Source organism: Protopterus annectens, chromosome 13.part0 (genome assembly GCF_019279795.1).
Source record: "Protopterus annectens isolate FY-2018-M chromosome 13.part0, PAN1.0, whole genome shotgun sequence".
Lineage (NCBI taxonomy): Eukaryota > Metazoa > Chordata > Ceratodontiformes > Protopteridae > Protopterus > Protopterus annectens.
In genome coordinates, this window is record NC_056747.1 from 114,895,463 (window position 1) to 114,914,328 (window position 18,866).

The 18,866-nt window shown below is 41.8% G+C and overlaps 2 protein-coding genes across 2 annotated transcripts in view; one reads left to right on the top strand and one right to left on the bottom strand.

Moving 5' to 3' along the window:
• NDUFA7 (NADH:ubiquinone oxidoreductase subunit A7) overlaps positions 1 to 8,134 on the bottom strand; it is a 138,441-nt gene extending 130,307 nt beyond the window's left edge. Inside the window, exon 1 of the mRNA XM_044090685.1 lies at positions 7,924 to 8,134. Coding sequence (XP_043946620.1) covers positions 7,924 to 7,998 — 75 coding nt within the window. The 5' untranslated portion in view covers positions 7,999 to 8,134. The remainder of the gene's footprint in view (positions 1 to 7,923) is intronic.
• Positions 8,135 to 8,254: 120 nt separating this feature from the next.
• Positions 8,255 to 18,866, top strand: part of RPS28 (ribosomal protein S28) — a 45,016-nt gene continuing 34,404 nt past the window's right edge. The window contains exon 1 of the mRNA XM_044090686.1: positions 8,255 to 8,379. Within this exon, the coding sequence (XP_043946621.1) occupies positions 8,341 to 8,379 (39 nt within the window). The 5' untranslated portion in view covers positions 8,255 to 8,340. The remainder of the gene's footprint in view (positions 8,380 to 18,866) is intronic.

Consider the following 18,866-nt stretch of genomic DNA (forward strand, 5'->3'; position numbering starts at 1 on the left):
AAAAGCTCCACATTGTACAATACAAAACAATATGACACATACAACAGTGATTTATATACACAGCAAATTGTGTTTTATATACAAAAAACAAAACAGATTTAACAACAATGACAGAAGATGCGATAGAGCAGAGAAATAATGAATTCATCACAGAGTCAAATATCATATGTAGGTAGCAGTTATGAGCATTGTATGTTTGAAACATGTACATGGAGCTAAGGATGTCTAATTCTGCTGATCACAGATATGGAGCAGAAATGGCAGAGTCCAGAAGAGAGGATAAATAAGACTTCCAGGTAGAGTGAGGAGTGTACTGGTGTTGCAGAAATTAATAGGGGTTGTGTGAAGTAGGTGAACCCAGTAGGGTTATAAGTAAAGGGCATGGGAAAGAAATTAGCCTGGAGAGTGGCAAGAGCACAGCCAGCGATTAGCAAGGGGTTCCTATAGGAGAAGTTTGAACAGATGGTGGTTAGGGATTTTTGCTATGGTCTCTTCAAGAGTGTCCCAGATTCTGGATATTTTGTGCAAATAGAGCGAGTCCCCATGAAAGTTGTGAGTTAGAAACCTTTAGCAAAAGTCTGTTAGAAGGTCTGAGAGATCCGAGATTGGTATTGGATTGGACCAAGCTGGAAATAGCAGGGCAGTTGCTAAGTTGAATGGTTATCTTGTGGGCCAAGGTTAGTTGATGTAGTGATAAAAAGTTGGAGAGTTCCTACCAGTTTAACTGTATGAGAGCAGAGCAGCGGTGAAATCTGTGTGGTTGGTTAGTAGCATATTTTGCAATCTTATTGTAGCATAATTCTAGGTTGTTGAGGTCTGACTTTCAAAGGTTTGGGAATATTAAGGAGCCATACAGGAGGGAGGATAGCAGGTATGAGCGTGTTGTGGCAAGTCTGATTTTTGGAGTTAGGAATGGTTTGGCCCTGTACAGGGTGCCTAGCTTGATGTGGAATTTGACTGCAATAGGTTTATCAAATTTTAGACTAACACCTAAAAGTTTAGTGTGGCTAGTGGATACTATTTTGGTGCCATTTGCAGTGATGATTGTGAGTCGGGGATGGGAAGGTTCAAGTTTTTTTTTTTATTATTATTGAAAACTATAATCTTTGTTTTGTTGGGGTTCAGAATGAGTTGTTGTTGGGAGAGGTATTTTTCAGTGTCCTGAAAAGCTAATTGCATTTTTAGTTGGAGTTCCTGGGGTGAGGTGGCTGAACAGGTAAGTGTAGCATCATCTGCGTACTGAACTATGGATGCTACTTGAGTAGCAGAGCTGAGGTTGTTTGTAAACATGATAAAGTGAAGTGGACCAAGTATAGAACCTTGGGGTATACCCACTGAAATGGGGAGTATGGGGGGGGGGTGAGTTTTCCCATTTTGCAGCCTGTTGCCGATTAGAAAGACAGCTATGGAACCAAGTAAGTGCTGATTGGATGAGGCCATGGGAGGGCAGTTATATTAAGTAGTAGCTAGTGGAATACAGTGTCAAAAGCTTTGGACATATCAAGAAAGATGGGCGAGACAAGCTGGCCTTTGTTCATGTGATGATGAATAGTGTTAGTGAATGTTATTAGGGTAGTGCTGGTACTATGTTTAGGTCTAAAGCTATGCTGAGAACTGGAAAGTAGATTATTCCTAAGGAGATAGTTAATGAGTTGCTTGTGGATGCATTTTTCAAGGATTTTTTCCCCACAGGAGAGAGAATGGCTATGGTGCAATAGTTAACTAGTTCTTTGGAGGGTCCACCTTTTGTAGAGGGGTATGATGTGGGATATTTTACATAGAAGTGGAACATATTGTTCTGTAAGAGAGCAATTAATCAAAATTGATATTGGGTAGGCAACTGATGAGCGGCAATTTTTAGAAATTCATTTGGAAGTTTGTCTGCAGCAACACAGCAGGGTTTACGTTTAGTTAAACATATTCTTTATGTAGTTAGTTTGTATGGATGAGAAAGTGAGGGGGTTAAGACAGTGAGAGGTTGAATAGGTTGGTCGTCTAGTAAGGAGATGACAGTATTTATGAAGTGAGAGTTGAATTGTGTTGAAGTAGGGTCCAAGTTGTTTGAGGTGGCTGGGAGAGAGGTTAGGATACAACCGGGGTTTAGGAGGTGGTTGATGGGATTGCCAGAATTTTTGGGGGATTATTTTGGTGTTTCCCTTGACAGGACAGGACGTAAGTTTGTTTGATCTGTTTCTTTGTTAGGTTTGTTAGCTGTTGATAAGTTAAGAAGTCAGTTTTATCTTTGGATGTGTGATAAGCTGACAAGGCTTTATCCTTGTGCTTCATTAGCATTTTGGTCTCTTTTGGTTAGCCATGGAAGGGGCTTGGCTTTAGTGCGCACTTTCCTAGTGGGGCAATGTTAAGTATGGTAAGGAAAGTGTTGCTGAAATACTGCACAGCTGCATCTAAATGCAGGTGTTGGATATAACAGCTTGCTGACAAGAGTTGGCAAATTATATAAAGTCTAAATGTAGGTCAGTTCCCTGTGCTTTCTCCTGTTAACCTGGTGAACTTGGGCATCCAGAGGCAATGTAGCAACTGCCTCATCTACACTGACAACCCTCTCCTCTTACCTCCCAACACTCAGACTTGCGAGAGATGCACTTGTATATCCAAACTGGAAGGCATGCACTCTCCAGCCAAGACCAGAATAGCTGGTCAAGAGGAGGTCAACACTTGCACCACACCCCATGGAACACATAGCCCTCAAGAACACACACCAGCACTGCCTTCACATAAAAACACAAACCACACACCCACCTTCACAGAGGCTCTCAATAAAAACCTACCGAAACAGCAGAGACCTCCAAGGCAGAAAACGCACTCTACCACTACAACACACTAATCACGAGACAACTCTCATGAACAGTGTACCACTCAACCAAAGCCCCCATGGCTAAACAGCATGCCCAGCACACTAGTCATAAGTGACTCGATAATGGGGCACACTGATGTCCCACTCACTAGGCTAAATAAGGTGAAAGTAACAGTCAGCTGCCTGTCAAGTGCTAGGATCAGCCACATAACACACGCACTCAGGTCCCTCAACAAGTACAAATATGACGCTGTTATTGTTCATGTGTGTGTGAATGACCCGAGACGTACCTCCCTGGGCTACATGAAAAGAGACATGGAGGAGTTCTCGGATTATGTAGCCCAGGTGGGTACGACCCCAGCCCTGAGAAGCATCCTACCATCACCCAGAATGATACCATAGTACAAGCAGAAAATGACTGATTTCAACAGTTGGCTAAGTTTCTGGTGTCATTCTAAGGGGATCCAGTATCTGTCTGCCTGAGATGACATGATTGACAGACCTCGATGCTTTGCCAGAGATGGCCTGCATCTGTCACCCCTGGGCTTCTGGATACTGGCCAAGGCTCTTGCCACCCCTATAATGCCTTTTTAGACAGTGTTCCAAAGACCAAATTACCACCATAACAGCTACAAACAAATGCAATCCGAGGGTCATTCTGCTTTCTCAATGCTAGAAGTCTAAATCTCAAAATGCAAAGGTGGTGGTGTTTCTGTATTCATAAAGGATGCGCACACCTCCAGACTGGTAGCCCAACATAATGCATCAGATACAGCTAACATTGGGTAAGACAGCGATTCAGCCTGTTATAGGTCCCCAACCATGTCCAAAGACACTCACTCAACATTCCTAAGCATCCTGGAGAATATTAGGGCCCAACCAAACACACTCATACTGGGCAACTTGAACTACCCCTCCATTAACTGGGAAAACTACTCATGCACCAATACACTTGCCCAAAGTTTCCTGAAATTCATTAATTCCAATGCCCTGGACCAGCTCGTTTTTACCCCCACTAGAGGTAGCAACATCCTTGACCTTGTCATTAGTAACATGGGCAACCGTTGCTCTACACCAATAGTCAACTCCTCCATGGTGCGATCCAACCACAAACTAAATCACCCTCCCACAACGGTAACTACCATGAAAAACTTCTCCAAAGCTAACTTTGGGCTCCTAAAAACAGGGGTGGCTAACTTCATGGCACCTATGCAAATGGAGAATAGTTGCATGACCGCCGAATCATACACCAATGCACTGTACAAACACATACACAAATGCATGGATCTCACCATACCCAATAGAACAAAGATGCTCTCCACCAAAAAAGGAAGCCAATCTGGTGGTCCCCTGCCATAAACAAACTCTACAACAGAAGGAGGAAACTGATACTGAATAAGGTGAAGCCCCAAGACTGGAAAAACTCCCTTATCAGTCTCAACAAAAAGTTGAGATCCCTCATCAAACCCTCTAAAGCTAGCTATCAAAATTGCAGCAGACAGTAAAGACAACCACAAGGCCTTCTATATTTATGTAAGGGGCCTCCATGGCAATACCCAGATTTGCTCGGAACTACTGCACAATGTTACCTCCTATATCGAGCCAACAGATATTGCCAATATATTGGCTGACAGATTAAGTGCAACCCCCCCCCCACCCAAAGGACTAATCACAGTACCAGTAGATTGCCAGGCATCCAGTATTACTGCTGCACAGGTTAAAATTGCACTGTCCAAGGCCAAGAATACAGCTTCTATGGGACCTGACAATATTCCTGGCTGTGTTCTACATGATGTAGAGAGAACTGGCACCTCACCTGCCTCACCTGTGTACCCAGTTCACAGTCTCACCTCGGGCTTTGTCCCTACTGAATGGTCACTGCTATAGTCATCCCTCTTCACAAAGGAGGAGCGACTACAGACCATGGGACCTATAGCCCCATTAGACTGACAAGTCTGATATGCAAAGCTATGGAATGCATCACCATGGACCTAATAAGGATATAGGAAATCTCCAAACTCTGGATCCCACACAGTTTGGTTTTGTGAAGGGTAGATCACGCCTGCTCAACCTGGTCGACTTCTTTGAGTCAGTCACCAGAGCTGTGGATGAAGGCAAGGTGGTTCATACAGCCTACCTTGATCTGGCCAAGGCCTCTGACACCATTCCCCACTCAGGAATCACAGAAAAACTCACTAAGCTAGGCATCAACCCCTATATCACTAGGTGGGTTGCAAACTGGCTCACAGATAGAACTCACAGTGTGAAAGTAGCTGACTCCAAGTCAGACTGCTGACTAGTCACAAGTGGAGTCCCACAGGGGATCAGTCCTGGGTCCTCTCCTGCTTGGTATCTACTTCTCAGAAGTCCAGTCCAATATGAAGGGACTCTGGCTGGCAAAGTTTGTGGACGATTGCAAGTCGGGAACCATTATTAACTCCCCAAGTGATGTTGGCATCCTACAGAAAGGACTCACCGAAACCAGCGACCATGGCCTTAAGCTTAATGCCAAAAAGTGTGTCGTCATCTCCTTTGGGAAAAACCCAGTTCCCATGAACTACCACATCGATTGTAGTCCACTGAACACAGAAGGCATTATAAGAGATCTGGGAACACAGGTTGACAGCAACCTCTCTTTTGACCACCACACTGCCACTGTTGTCATAATGTCCCTCTAGGTGGCACATCTCATTACTAAGGGTTTTGCATCCAGGAAGAAAGAGGTCATGGTCTCCCTCTACTCTTCCCTCGTTAGGCCAATCATCGAGTACAAAGCCCCATTTGGCATGTACCTCACTAGACACCTGCAACAACTGGAGAGGCTGCAAAAGTACCTCACAAAGAGGATCCTAGGCCTTAAACACTTGCCCTATATGGACAGGCTCAAAAAATTCCAACTATTCTCGGTCTCATATCGCCTACTTCGATCTCTGCTTAGTGGCATACCTCAGGATTCGGTGTTGGGTCCCTTACTGTCTGTAATTTATTTCTCAGAAATAAACGCAAAACTTGGATGGCTTGCAGCTGACCAAATTCGCTGATGGCTGCAAAATGGGAGCAATCACAGAGAGTCCCCCAACAATGTTAATATACTACAGACAGGGTTAATGCAGACAAATGATTGATGCCAAAGCCATGAATTAAAGGCAAATATGAAAAAAATATATACATTATTCCCTTTGAGAAAGCTGACATCCCTGCTAATTACATTACAGGCAGCACCCCCCCCCCCCCAAATGTAGACCCTATGGTATGTAATCTGGGCACTCAGGTTGACAGCAATCTGAACTTTGACTACCACATATCCACAGCAGTATGGAAATCCTTCTATGTAACACATCTTATAAGTAAAGGCATTGCATCTAGATCTAAGAATGGTAAAATTCCATTATACTTGGCCCTCAACAGACCAATAATTGAGTGCAGTGCTCCCTTTTGCATGCACCTCACTAGACACCTGCAAATATTGGAGAGCCCAGACAGGTTTCTCACCAATAAATTACAGGGTACACAAAACAAATCCTACATGGAAAGACTGAGTGCCCTGTTACTGTATTCTATCTTCGATAGGTTGGTAAGGGTGACCTGTACTTGGCTTACAGGGCAGTTTCTGACCTGGCCCCGATGTAAATGCTAGACACTTGTAAATCAAACTGCAGGAGGGTCACTCGCTCCAGGGATCTTATCCTAGCCTCTGACATGAGGCAGGTCATGCTGGAGACATAGATACATCTCTCAGAGACTGACACTTCCCTGGAAAAAAAATTATCCAGTTCATGAGAAACTGGGCCCCTCCCTGACCCTCTTCAAATGCAACCTAGATCACTGGATGGCTAACTGCAAATTCACCTTGGGGTCATACCCATGTCCCTCAGACAACAAAAGTCAGTATTATTAACTACCATAGATTCTTACCTCTGCGAACTTCAAGCACCTAACTGCCGACAACTGGGGCAACTCGGGATAAACATGGCTAGGCTTGTAAGGACTCTAGAGACGTTAGCCTAGCAACCTCCTATGAACCTATAAGCTGTGTAGTTGGTGTAAGAATACTATTCTCCAAACAATTTACATTGGATAGGTATTGTGAAATTCTGTATGTTGGCAGACTAACCACTCCATCATGGGATGCACCACAGAAAGCCCAGTCTTAACATGCCAAGTGATGGATTAACAACCCGAATCAACTCTTAAGAAAAAAAAAAAAAACGTGGTACACAAAATATATAAACATTAATTTAAGAGCCATTTTTGAAGTGCTACTACATCTTAACAAGTCCTTCAAGTTTTTCACAGCTCTTGGTGCTTTTCAGTCACTAGCCAGACCTAAATGTTAACCAAGAAGAGTACCTGTATGTAACGCTGAAGTTACTCCCATTTATTTTACAATGATTAACCCGTTTGGGGAGGTAGTCTACTCACGTTTTTCTGACATACTTCCTCGTTTACATTTGACCTAACTCTAACGGTACCAGAACAGCATGTCTTTATAGTTTGTTATTAAACTCGCAATGCTTGTATTTACCGCAGCAGTTCCTACATCACAGGAAATGCTTAACTTAATTCAGAAAGAAATAACTGCATGCAATGCACTTTTAATGTTTCCAGATTTTATATCTATGTAATAAACTGACACTGCAGATATATCTGACTACATACCAATTACAGTAAACGTAAATTATCAGAACAAAACGATTGCATATAACGTTGTCTTCTCACATTACATAGGGTATCCGACTACTGCACTGTACCACATCCCTAGCCTTCCTCAAAAAATAAACAAACAAGATACTAATCACAGAAAACAAGCTCATACTAAAAGTTTACGTGTAAGCCAAAGTTAAAAAAAAAAAAATTTTTTTTTGGGGGGGGGGGTGGGGTGGATAAAAACACCCAAATGTCTATATTTAAGTAGACATCAACCTTTGGATTGTAACTCACCCTTGGGACAAGTCTTGCTACTGCACCTACTTCATTCAACACTACCTCAAAAGTCGTAGTTAGAATATCATGAAAACTAAATATGCAACTCTACATAATAAACTACACTATACCAGTCAAGTGACTAAATACCGCATAGTATTGACTATTACTAGGTAGACACATACCCCTGAAACCCAGTTTCGTAGTTTCTGAATGATTTTTGTAGCTGTAGCCATTTTTGTTGTCAAGGGCAATGACATCTACTTTCTCTGTGCATTATGGGGAAGCTGTGCTCGGCAGTTTTATTGATACGCTTCACACCATCTAAACGTTATCTCATGTGTGAAGAATCTCATTTATTAAACTATTACATGTTATTTTAAAAATGAAAGCATAAATGTTCTATTAAGTTATTAGAATGCATACTGTTATTATTTATATTATAAAAAGAATACTAATAATTTTTTCCACAGCAAATGTTAAGTAGTTTAAACGCAATTGTATATGCGTCATACACTGAGGCTATAACTACGCGACAGGATTGAGTATAAAACTTGCGTCGTTTCATCACGTGATTCCTTTTGCTATTTTGATCTCAAAAGATGGACGCTAGCCGCGTGCAGCCTATTAAGTTAGCCAGAGTATGTATGCGTTTTAAGTTTCTTATGCATATTGTATGCAATATTTCAGAAAGCTAACATGTTTATTTAATGGTTTCTCCTCTACCAAACGCGTGTGTAGTGTAAATAGTGCAGTTAATAATTGTTCCCCCTCCCCCAAACGCTCTGCAGTTATTGTGCTTAAAAGTAATAAGCGAGTTTATATATTTACAATATAAATGTGATATTGTGTTATATGTAAGCGTACGTATCTGCATTGATACTAATCGAATGTGTCTTGGCTGGTAATATTAAAAAGAGCAGTTTCAGTTTTTAGAAACTTAAACCTTTATTCACTATTGCAATTGCGACATTGTACATCCTTTTATGTGCTAGGTAAAATTATTGTGAATCTGATCTAACTTATGTATGATCTCTAACTGTTTGAGTTCCAGAACATATGTTGATTTTATTAACAAGTTGATGTTTATTTCTATTTTATTGTAAGTTTTTATTAACAAGTCTGTTCTTTTATGTTTTGTGTGGAGCTTTTCTCCCCGGGCCTCTACTGAAAATGGACATATATCCAGCTAGACTAGCCCGGTCAACAAATGTTAAATAAATAAATAAATAAATAGAGTTGTAGCAGTTTGTGTGTAGGCGCACCTTTATAGGTGCTTTTTGTTTGTGTAATTCATATGATTACTAGGTTATCGACCCGGAGGTCATTTTAACCCTAGCTATTTCAACCCAATGTAATACTATAGAAGTGCTAGTTTATATTAAAATAACAGTTTGTGATGACTGCCCATGGCCAGGAGGGTTGTGGGCGCTTTCCCTGGTAAAAAATTTATGGTGCCCCGTCTACTCATCCATGTTCCTCTAGACCAGTGTTATAGTTACCAGTTTTTACATGAACTGGTAGCCTGTTCCAAAGGAATGGTAGTCGTTGGGAAATGTCTGTCCATCAAGCATGTCTTATTCAAGTCGCAGGCCATATCCAAGTCCCTGGAACAGGTAGCCCTAGACCCATTTGACTTATGGAAATGTGTTAAGTTCATTAGGTTTGGGTCTTGGGTTGCTCTGTAGGCCAGGTATAAGTATTCCTGAGAAGTCTGTACATATGGAGTATAGTGACGGATTTTAGTTGGTACATGTAAGGCAAATGCTAGAGGCCCTTTATCAATTTTTTTTTTTTTTTTTAACAAACTCAGGTCTCATTAATTGCTGTAGGTGTGGCTTAATATTAGAGAAGTACCTCTCTCTTAGTTCTGCGCAGGTATGGGTGTGGTGTTAGTGACTGACGGGGAACATGGGTGTGGAAATGCCCGATGACTGGCAGGCATGCTAATTTGCATGTCAAGTCATGTATTTATTACTGACTACTTAATATTCACACACTCTAACTGCAACCCTGTAAAGCAGCCATTGGTGAATGAGCCTGTAGCACAGTTAAACAGGAAGTAATAACTTTTACTCTTCGGGGGAGACACACACTTTTACAAATGTGGATGCCTTAAGGACAGGTGAAAGTTGAGCACTGAACAAGTGCTGTGTAACAGTGCTGCTACCATCTTAAAACATATTCAGCCGGTAAAATGTAAGTCAGTATAGTTTAGCGACTGTTTTGAGGTAAAATAAAATTGCCAAAGTTTCCAAAGACAGCCACAAGGCATTCTATAACTATGTCAAGAATCTAAATGGCAATGCTCAGATCTGCTCTGAGCTAAAACAGAATGGCATTTAAATATAATGATCCCAAAGATATTGCCAATATCCTGGCAAATTGATTCAGTGCCAACTTCACCCCCTCACCCCCTAAATGGCCCATCTCAATACCAGAAGATTGCCAAATTCCAGTAATAATGGCCACACAGGTAAAAAACGCACTCTCCAAAGCTAAGAATACAGCATCCATGGGATTACATGACATCCCGGGCTGTGTACTACATGAACTACAATATGAGCTGGCACCTCACCTAAGTGTCATGTTTAATCATAGCCTCACCTCAGGTTTCGTAACCACTGAGTGGCGCACAGCTACAGTTATCCCACTCCACAAGGGGGATCCACCGTGGATCCTGGAAACTACCGTCCCATCAGTCTGACAAGCCTTATCTGCAAGGCCATGGAGCGTAATAATATGGAACTTGTAAACAAAGACATTGGCAACCTTCAAACACTGGACCCCACCCAGTTTGGGTTCGTGAAGGGCCGGTCTTGTCTCCTGAACCTGATTGACTTCTTCGAATCAGTCTCCAGAGCCATGGACAATGGTAAGGTGGTCCACACAGCCTATCTAGACCTTGCCAAGGCCTTCAACACCATCCCCCACTCTGGAATCATAGATAAACTTATTAAACTGGGCATTAATCCCTACGTCACCCAATGGGTTGCTAACTGGCTTACTGATAGAACCCACACTGTAAAGGTAGCAGACCCCAAATCCAGCTCTGTAAAGGTAGCAGACCCCAAATCCAGCTCCAGACAAGTGGAGTACTTCAGGGTTCAGTCCTGGGACCGCTCTTGTTTGGCATCTACTTCTCTGAAGTACAGGCTAACAAAGTTTGCAGATGACTGCATACTGGGAGCCATTATTGAATCCCCAAATGATGTGGATACTCTACAAAAGGACCTTACAGAAACAGATGCTTGATGCCAGAGCCATGGGCTCAAGCTCAATGCCAAGAAGTGTACAAGTTATCCCCTTTGGGAAAAAACGTGCATCTGTGAATTACCATATAGGTGGCAGCACACTAAACACCAAAAGTGTGATCAGAGACTTGGGGACCCAGGTGGACAGTGGTCTCGACTTCGATAACCACATCACCACAACAGTCAGGAAATCCTTCTATGTGGCACACCTCATCACTAAGGGCTTTTCATCCATAAAAAAGGAGGTCATTGTCCCACTGTACTCATCCCTCATTGGACCCATTATATAATACCACGCCCCGTTTGGTATGTACCTCTCAAGACATCTGCAACAACTGGAAAGGCTGCAGAAATACCTCACAAAGAATCACAGGCCTAAAGCAGATGCCCTATGCTGACCGCCTTAAAAAACTCCAGCTATACTCTGTTTCATATCATCTACTCAGAGGTGATCTCTGCTTAACATACAAGGCCATGTCAAATCCAGAGCTGTTGGACATGCTACATTTAAAGAAATCCCAATCCCTCAGAGCCACACGCAACAGGGATCTAAACCTTGTCATCACAACAAACAAAACATGCTGGAGGGATAGGTTCCTGACCCAGACACTCCCCAGAGTCTGGATAGATTGCCCATACATGTCAGAGTGCCTCTCTGGCCCTCTTCAAAAAGAACCTTGATGACTGGATGGGAGAAAGGAAATTCACCCCAGGGATCATGTCAGTTACCCTGCTAGACAGGGGTCCAGGGAAGTAAATAGTGTGGGAAGATATAGCCAGGGAATTGTTATGGCTAGGCTTGTATAGGCCCTAGGGCTGATACATGTATAACCTCTGCCTGATTGAAATGTTTCAAAGTAAAAGAAATGTATACTTAACTCCTGTGCTCTCGTTGCGTCAACAGAACCCATTCATCGGTGTTCATTTTGGCACAGGAATGAATATTCACCAGATTCCACACGCCTCCAGGAATTTTCGGCATGGAGGTGTGGTTGGGGCAGGATTTGCTACTGCGCGTCCTGTGAGGTACTTCTCTAATATACCGTAGGTGCTTAGTACTGTACATACCGAGTGGGCATTATACTTAATTATGGGCTGGATAAGTGCTGAGTATAGGGGGTTGCAACTTCTTTTCTTGCAAGGCAATGGCTTTGAGCTATGTGGAAAGTACCTGGTGGTTGAAGTTAAAGTTGCAGTCAGCCTGTGATACCAGGTCCCTTACCACTTCATGGGTGCTTAGGATATTAATGATTTGATAGTGTAAAGGGACATTGTTTGTGCCAAAGGGAATGATAATGAATTCAGTTTGAGACTGTGGCTAATTAAACTAGTTGGTCTGTGTGAGACCCTTTTGGAGTCGTATGACTCAAATGACATAATTTGGGGATTTAGTGATTGCACCTAGTTTGCAGTCGTCTGCATACTTGGGCAGCCACAACCCTTTAGTTTTGACCTGAATTTCTGAGAAGTATATACCAAACTGTAAGGGAGCTAGCACTGACCCCTGTGGCACAGCACTGGTAAAAGGTCTGATGGTTGATATGGAGTCATCCACTTTGATAGTGTGTGTTGTTTGAGCCAATTGGCACCCCATCTTACAACAAAGGGGTTTACGTTCGGTTCATCTGTAATGCCTGAATGTGGGATTGTGTCGAAAGCCTTTGCCAAGTCAAGGTATGCTGTGTGCACAGACTTGTCACATTTTCAAAGAAATCCACTGGATTTAATGGAGGATATGCCCTTCATGAAGCTGGGTTGGGGTACAGCCCACGGTGTGGAGGTCACCTATGTCTGTGAGGTCCATAATGATGGCCTTACTGATGAGGCTGGTCAGGCTTGTGGGTCTGTAATTCCCTGGGTCTGTTGCTAGGCCACATTTGTGGAGGGGAATAACTGTAGCTGTTCTCCATTCTGCAGGAACAAAGCCTGTGGGTTACCCTATGATTGATTGAAAAGGGTACTTGGTGGTGATTTTAGTTCATGTTTTAGCCTGTTTAGAAGGCATGTCATCTGGTCTCATAGAGGCTGTGTTCTTTGCCTTTGACAGGTCTTTGAGGACCTGCTCTTCAAATATGTAAGGTAGGGGGGTTGTGGTGGAGGGTTTGCTGTAAGTTAGGAGGGATAAGGGAATGAAATCTATGCCAAACCTATCTGCTAGCAGGTTTGCTATTGCTGTGGGGTCAGTGTATGTGATGCCACCAGTTCTGCACTTGCTTGGGTCCTGCCCTTTAGGTTACATACATAAAGGCCTTATGGTTATCTTTGGTAGTGCTTGTCCTATTTGCCTGTCAAAGCTGAGGGTGCTTTTCCATTGTTGGGTCCTTGTCTTTGTTGTCTTGGACAACAACTCTTTGCATTTATTGTAGAGTTCATTGATGCTGGAAGTCCACCATGGCGGCTTGATTTTACTTGGGGCTCTGGCTTTTAATCTGTTTGGTACAGCCAAGTTTATACACTTATGCAAGTGATTGTACAGGGCTTTATTGTATGCTATGGTGTAGTTGCCTTGGTGAAGTTTTTAGTCTGATTTTATCCACACACTGTGTATTTATGGCCATTCGATGGTGTGAACATTAGTTCTAGATAACTGTTGATGTGACTCCCAGAAACCATGTGTAAAATGGAGTTGTGTTATTTCTTTACTGAGATTTTAACAATAAAATGTCTGCAAGCCACACTTCTCCATACCTTTGGCTTCATTACATATTTTTTTTTTCTCAATAAGGACCTGTATACAAAATTCTGCTCATTTCTTCATCTCGCTTCAATTTTTTCATCCCTTTACACTTTTGTCACTTTCTGCTTGTTATATACGATTATTAAATTGGGAGTTCTAATATTCTTCAAATTAGGTAATCCTAAACTACCTTGTTCTTAGGGGGCGATCAGTTTATTACACAAACTCTTCCTCTTCCAAATAATTTTTTTTCTCAATTGCTTACAGCTTCTTGTAATTGTAAAATATATGCTCAATGTGTATAAAACTAGAGGATAATATTTTTATTGCTAGTTTCTTTCTATCCCCATCCATTGTCAAGAGCTTCCATTTTCTCAGTTTTTGTATCTTTCGTTTAGTCGCTTCCCACTCACCTTCACGGTGGTAGCAATTCTTTAATCCTTGCACCTAAATATTGGTTTGTATAAATATGGGTGTTGTGGAACCAGTTCATGTGTGTTTTACAGATAAAACTTAATTTTTTATTTTCTAAAGGCCTGGCTTTAACTTTTATCTTGTAGTATAAGAAGAAAGAAGGCTGCATGGACCCTAAGGAAAATTTTGAGGTGCTGTTCAACTTTTCCCCATTTATTCTGTGGAGGTAGATGGAGTAATGGGTGGGGGGGGGGTTGCAGTATGAGGTGGAGAGATTGAGGAATAGGATATCTAGTGTTGGACAAGCAGCTTCTAAGTTTTTGATGGGTTTTAATTAAAAATGTTTGGCTATTAGTCTCCAGTTTGATTTGCTAGGCTTGTGTGAACTGTTTTTTGCAGCCCATAATTTTTCACCGCCACCCTTATGTTGTGGCCTCATTAAAGAATAGCCTAGTGATTTGTTCAGTTTGTCAATGAATTTATTGATCCACTTATTCTACTTGTCTGGAAGGGCTAATGGTTAAAGGAGTTGTCCATCCTTATCTACTAAAGTTGGGTTTTCTTTTTGCATCAACATGGTTTTCTATGCTGCTTTTTTCTGGTTTTGAGGTGTTTTATTTCTTCGTGCATTTTATTTCTGTGTATTTGTAAGGAAAGTCTGTGCTTTGCATCTTGCATTTGTGTACTCTGTCTAGGATGTCTACTGGGTTGCAAACTGGTTGTCTTAATATGTCTTGGGTAGTGAAAGTTACTGGTACATTCTGAGTATAGAATTGCATGTAGTGGAGGTACTGCAGGGATGGTTGCTGGGTCCTTTTGTTAGACATTAATTTTGAAGTCAACCAAGTCATGATCCCCTGAAGGGTGGTTGTTGCTAAGTGCAAGCTGGGCACTATTACCCACCAATACTGAACTACTTGAAAAAGGGGGGCTGGGATATGCATGTGCCTGATGCTGAGTGTACTGATAATGGTCTCAAGCTAAATGTAAACAGTTAAAGGCATGTCTGTACTTGACTCAAAGCCGAAACCACTTTTTGATTAGTGGTACTCCTGTTTAAACAGATGTTCTCATAAGACACCTGGGTATTTGTGGACAGCACGCTCAGGATTTCTTGTCTGGCTCGGTTAATTTCGAAGGGAATATCTTCAAAATGCAAAGTCCTCTTACTACAGTGCTGTTTCCTTATTGGACCCATCATCTAGTACATCAGTCCCTTTGGCATGTACAAATACAAGCAGATCTCAAGTGGAGAGGCCCTAATAGTTTCTTGAAAAACCTAATGGCCTTAAGTGCTTAAACTATCTTGATCAGTACAACTCTCCTTATACTTGATAGTCTGTTGGCTGCTATGAGGTGACTTCATTTTGCTTTTTGGGACACGAGACTCATTCCTGTTTGACTTATTTCTTGGCAAAGCCGGTGACATTGCAAACCCCTATACTGTGGGGCCTAAAAGTGCAGCAGTTAGACTATTGAAGGATAGGTGCCCAACTCTTCATATTCCCAATGTAAGTAGTAAGTTACTGTCAGAAGAAAAAATTCAATCGAGTCACATCTGCCTCGGGTGATAAATTTCCTTTAACTGCTAACCAGATTACAGCAACATGTTGGCCAAGATGATCTCATTCTGATCAGCTTGGTTACTGACATCAACTTTTATACTTTCCTGTTACTAGCCAAAATAGCTCTTGTTACATTTCTAACAGTTGACAGTTGGCTATGAAAAACATCTAGGATCACAATTTACCTCAGAAAAGAATGTTTTACCTCAAAACCACAGCTAGTGTAGGATGTTTACCTCAAAACCACAGTTAGTGTAGAACGTTTACCTCAAAACCACATTTAGTGTAAAATACTTAGTTCAACAGTGATAGCTGGAATTTTCCACAGCCTGCCTCTGTAAATTAACTCTTATTCAGAAGTATAGAAAACGGGTTTTATTCAAGTTCATAAGCAAACTACATCTATCATAGATAAAGCCCATCTTTAATAAACATGGTTTAATGACCTTTTCTTACCAACGCTTCAGCAAATAGCATATTCATTCATTTTGCTAGATGGAAGAAGGAGACAAATAACAGTATGTTTTAAAACTTTTTCTCTTAACATTTCCCCCCTCAAAACACTTTTGTCTTTTTATTTCAGCAATATATGGTAAAAACTAGTTTTTCTTTGCATACATTACTTCATTTGCAAGACAAACTTTTAAACTTTAAAACATTTACAATTGTCACATTTCAATGTATTCACTTTCACCAGTCTGTTGCAACTGCTGGTACATCGTCTTCGTAACAGCAGTATCAACCAGTCTTTGTAGAAGACCTCTGATGCAGGGTATACAACAGCAACCACATACCACCACGATAGCCACAGCGACTCCAGACACCAGGAAACTGCTGATGAGATGACTCCGTTTTCCAAACCATGCTTGTAGAAAGTCTGTGAAGGGATTATTTACCCCAGAGTTTTCTGCCAATTCTTCGGATAACCTCTCCAAACCTTTTAAAGCTCGAGTGCTGCTCCCATCAGGGGCAGTGTTATTCGGGATACATGTACAACAAAGTCCCAAACATCCTGCAAACTCCTCCTTCTTTGGCCAAGAGCATATCCAACGCAATTCGATTCTGCCATGCCACCTGCGAAGTGGCCTCCAGTTTTTCAGCAATACTTTTTAATGCATCTTTGGTATAGTTTAAAAGACGCCGCTGGTTATAGTAAATGTAGTTGATCCAGTCCACATTTTTATTGGGTTGAATCCAGACAAAGATGGATGCAAAACCAGCCGCTGTTTGGTTTATTGCTTTGTATTCATCAGGCACGCCTCTTGGTACGCCAATGCTATCGATGTAGACACTGCTATCAAAGGATTGCTTCCGTGCCTATCTCTTTTTCTTATTCAACCACCTCGACTTTATTTCAGGTTCTCTTACGAAATTGCTTGCTGGAACTGGGAAAATGTAGAATGGTAGAATCAACTTTGCAAGTGCACAAGTTCCCTTCCAGGGAATCGTAAGCCTTGATCCGAGTTTGTTGTCTCCACATAACCACCATACGTCTGCCAAACTATGAGTTTGGTTTTCCAGAAATGGATTTCCATTGCCATTTACAGTAACATTGCAATAATACTGTTCCATATTGCCATAATTTTTTCCTGTGCCGTCTCTGGAAATGCACATATACGAGCCTGGATAAGAGATTGCTGTGGGCGGTTTCTCAACTTTGCTTATGACTGGAAAACTCTGAGTTTCATCTTTGCATTTATCTTCAGTTTTGTTGAAGAATAATTTTAACAGACGCGTCTGATTACCTTCAACTTGCATCAATGGGACTGTCGCTAGTTGCTGTTTACCTTCAGCACAAGAAACACAGTTCTCACGATGTGCCTCTCTGATATTATATCTAACCCAAGATAACCATTCATTATGGTGTAAGAATCCCGTCTCGAGTAACAACTGTTCTTCCTCTGTGAAGGCAAAATCTGCTTTACTTGTAGCATTTTTAAGGCTTTTCACTAAGTTGGAGGGTCCCCAAAGGATCAGTTCCAATTGGAAGAGACACTCTGATTCCATAAACTCCTGAATCACTTTCTTGTGGTGACACGATGGTTATAGTAATCACTTCAGTACCTTGGAAATGCGCAATTTTTATTCTTTGTTGCCTGCTCTTATTTTTTTCCGGTATCACTGCACTACTTGTTTCCCATCCGTTTACATTTGTTGACCACCAAACATTTGACCAGGATGCACAGTCTCTATTGCACAAAGTATTTTGCAAGAGTCAGGAAATCATTACTGTTCCATTTAGCACAGTCCAAAATTCCTTCACAAAGTTTTACCTTGAACATAGTAGTAACACCTGTTTGCGCTTGCAGCACCACCATTCCTTTTTCTCTCACAACTGTTCCTTCTCGTATGGACATATTTACTTTTGCCACCAAAATCATCATCACGTGACAGTTCAAGTACCAGTTGAACATGGCCATCCTTCCTTTGTAGTCAGATTTTGCATTCAGGGGTCCGATGGAGTCTGACCAGCATCAATGGTAGAAGGAAAAGTCTTTTTAAGTTTTTTACAGTGAGTGATATGAATCCACAAAGTCCTGTCTGCGATCTTTACAGCCATAGGTGTCGAGATAAGTACTTGATATGGGCCTTCCCACCTGGGGGATGACCAGTTCTTTCTCTTCACAATTCGGATCCACACCCAGTCCCCGGGTGCCACGCTTAACAAGGTTTCACTTCTAGAATCTGCAAAGGAGTCATTGGTTACAAGAGACTTGACATTTAGCAGCTTCTTCATATAATCCGCCAGATCCTCACCCCCCCCTCACGTTCCGCTGCCAACAATCCTTGCCACTGCGGGACGTAATATGGTCTATGGTCTCTCAAACAAAGGTTTAAATGGTGCAAGTCCTTGTAGGAGGGTGAGATTCGCATGTACAGGAGTGCCAATGGAAGGCACGCAGTCCAGGATCTATGTGTTTCTGCCATCAGTTTGCGGAGCTTACTCTGACACCATTGTGTCTCTCCACCAGTCCAGCTGACTGGATGGTAAGCACAATGGTACTTGAGATCAATTTGAAACACTTGACCCAACTTCTGCACAATCTGGTTAACAAAATGAGACCCATTATCACTATAAATGCGCCTTGGTAAACCAAATTGGGGAATTATTTTTGTTGTCAAAAGCTTTGCTTCTGTGTGTGCATCAGGATGCTTTACTGGAAAAGCTTTTACCCACTTAGAAAAAGCATCAGTTATGACTAGACAAAACTTTTTTC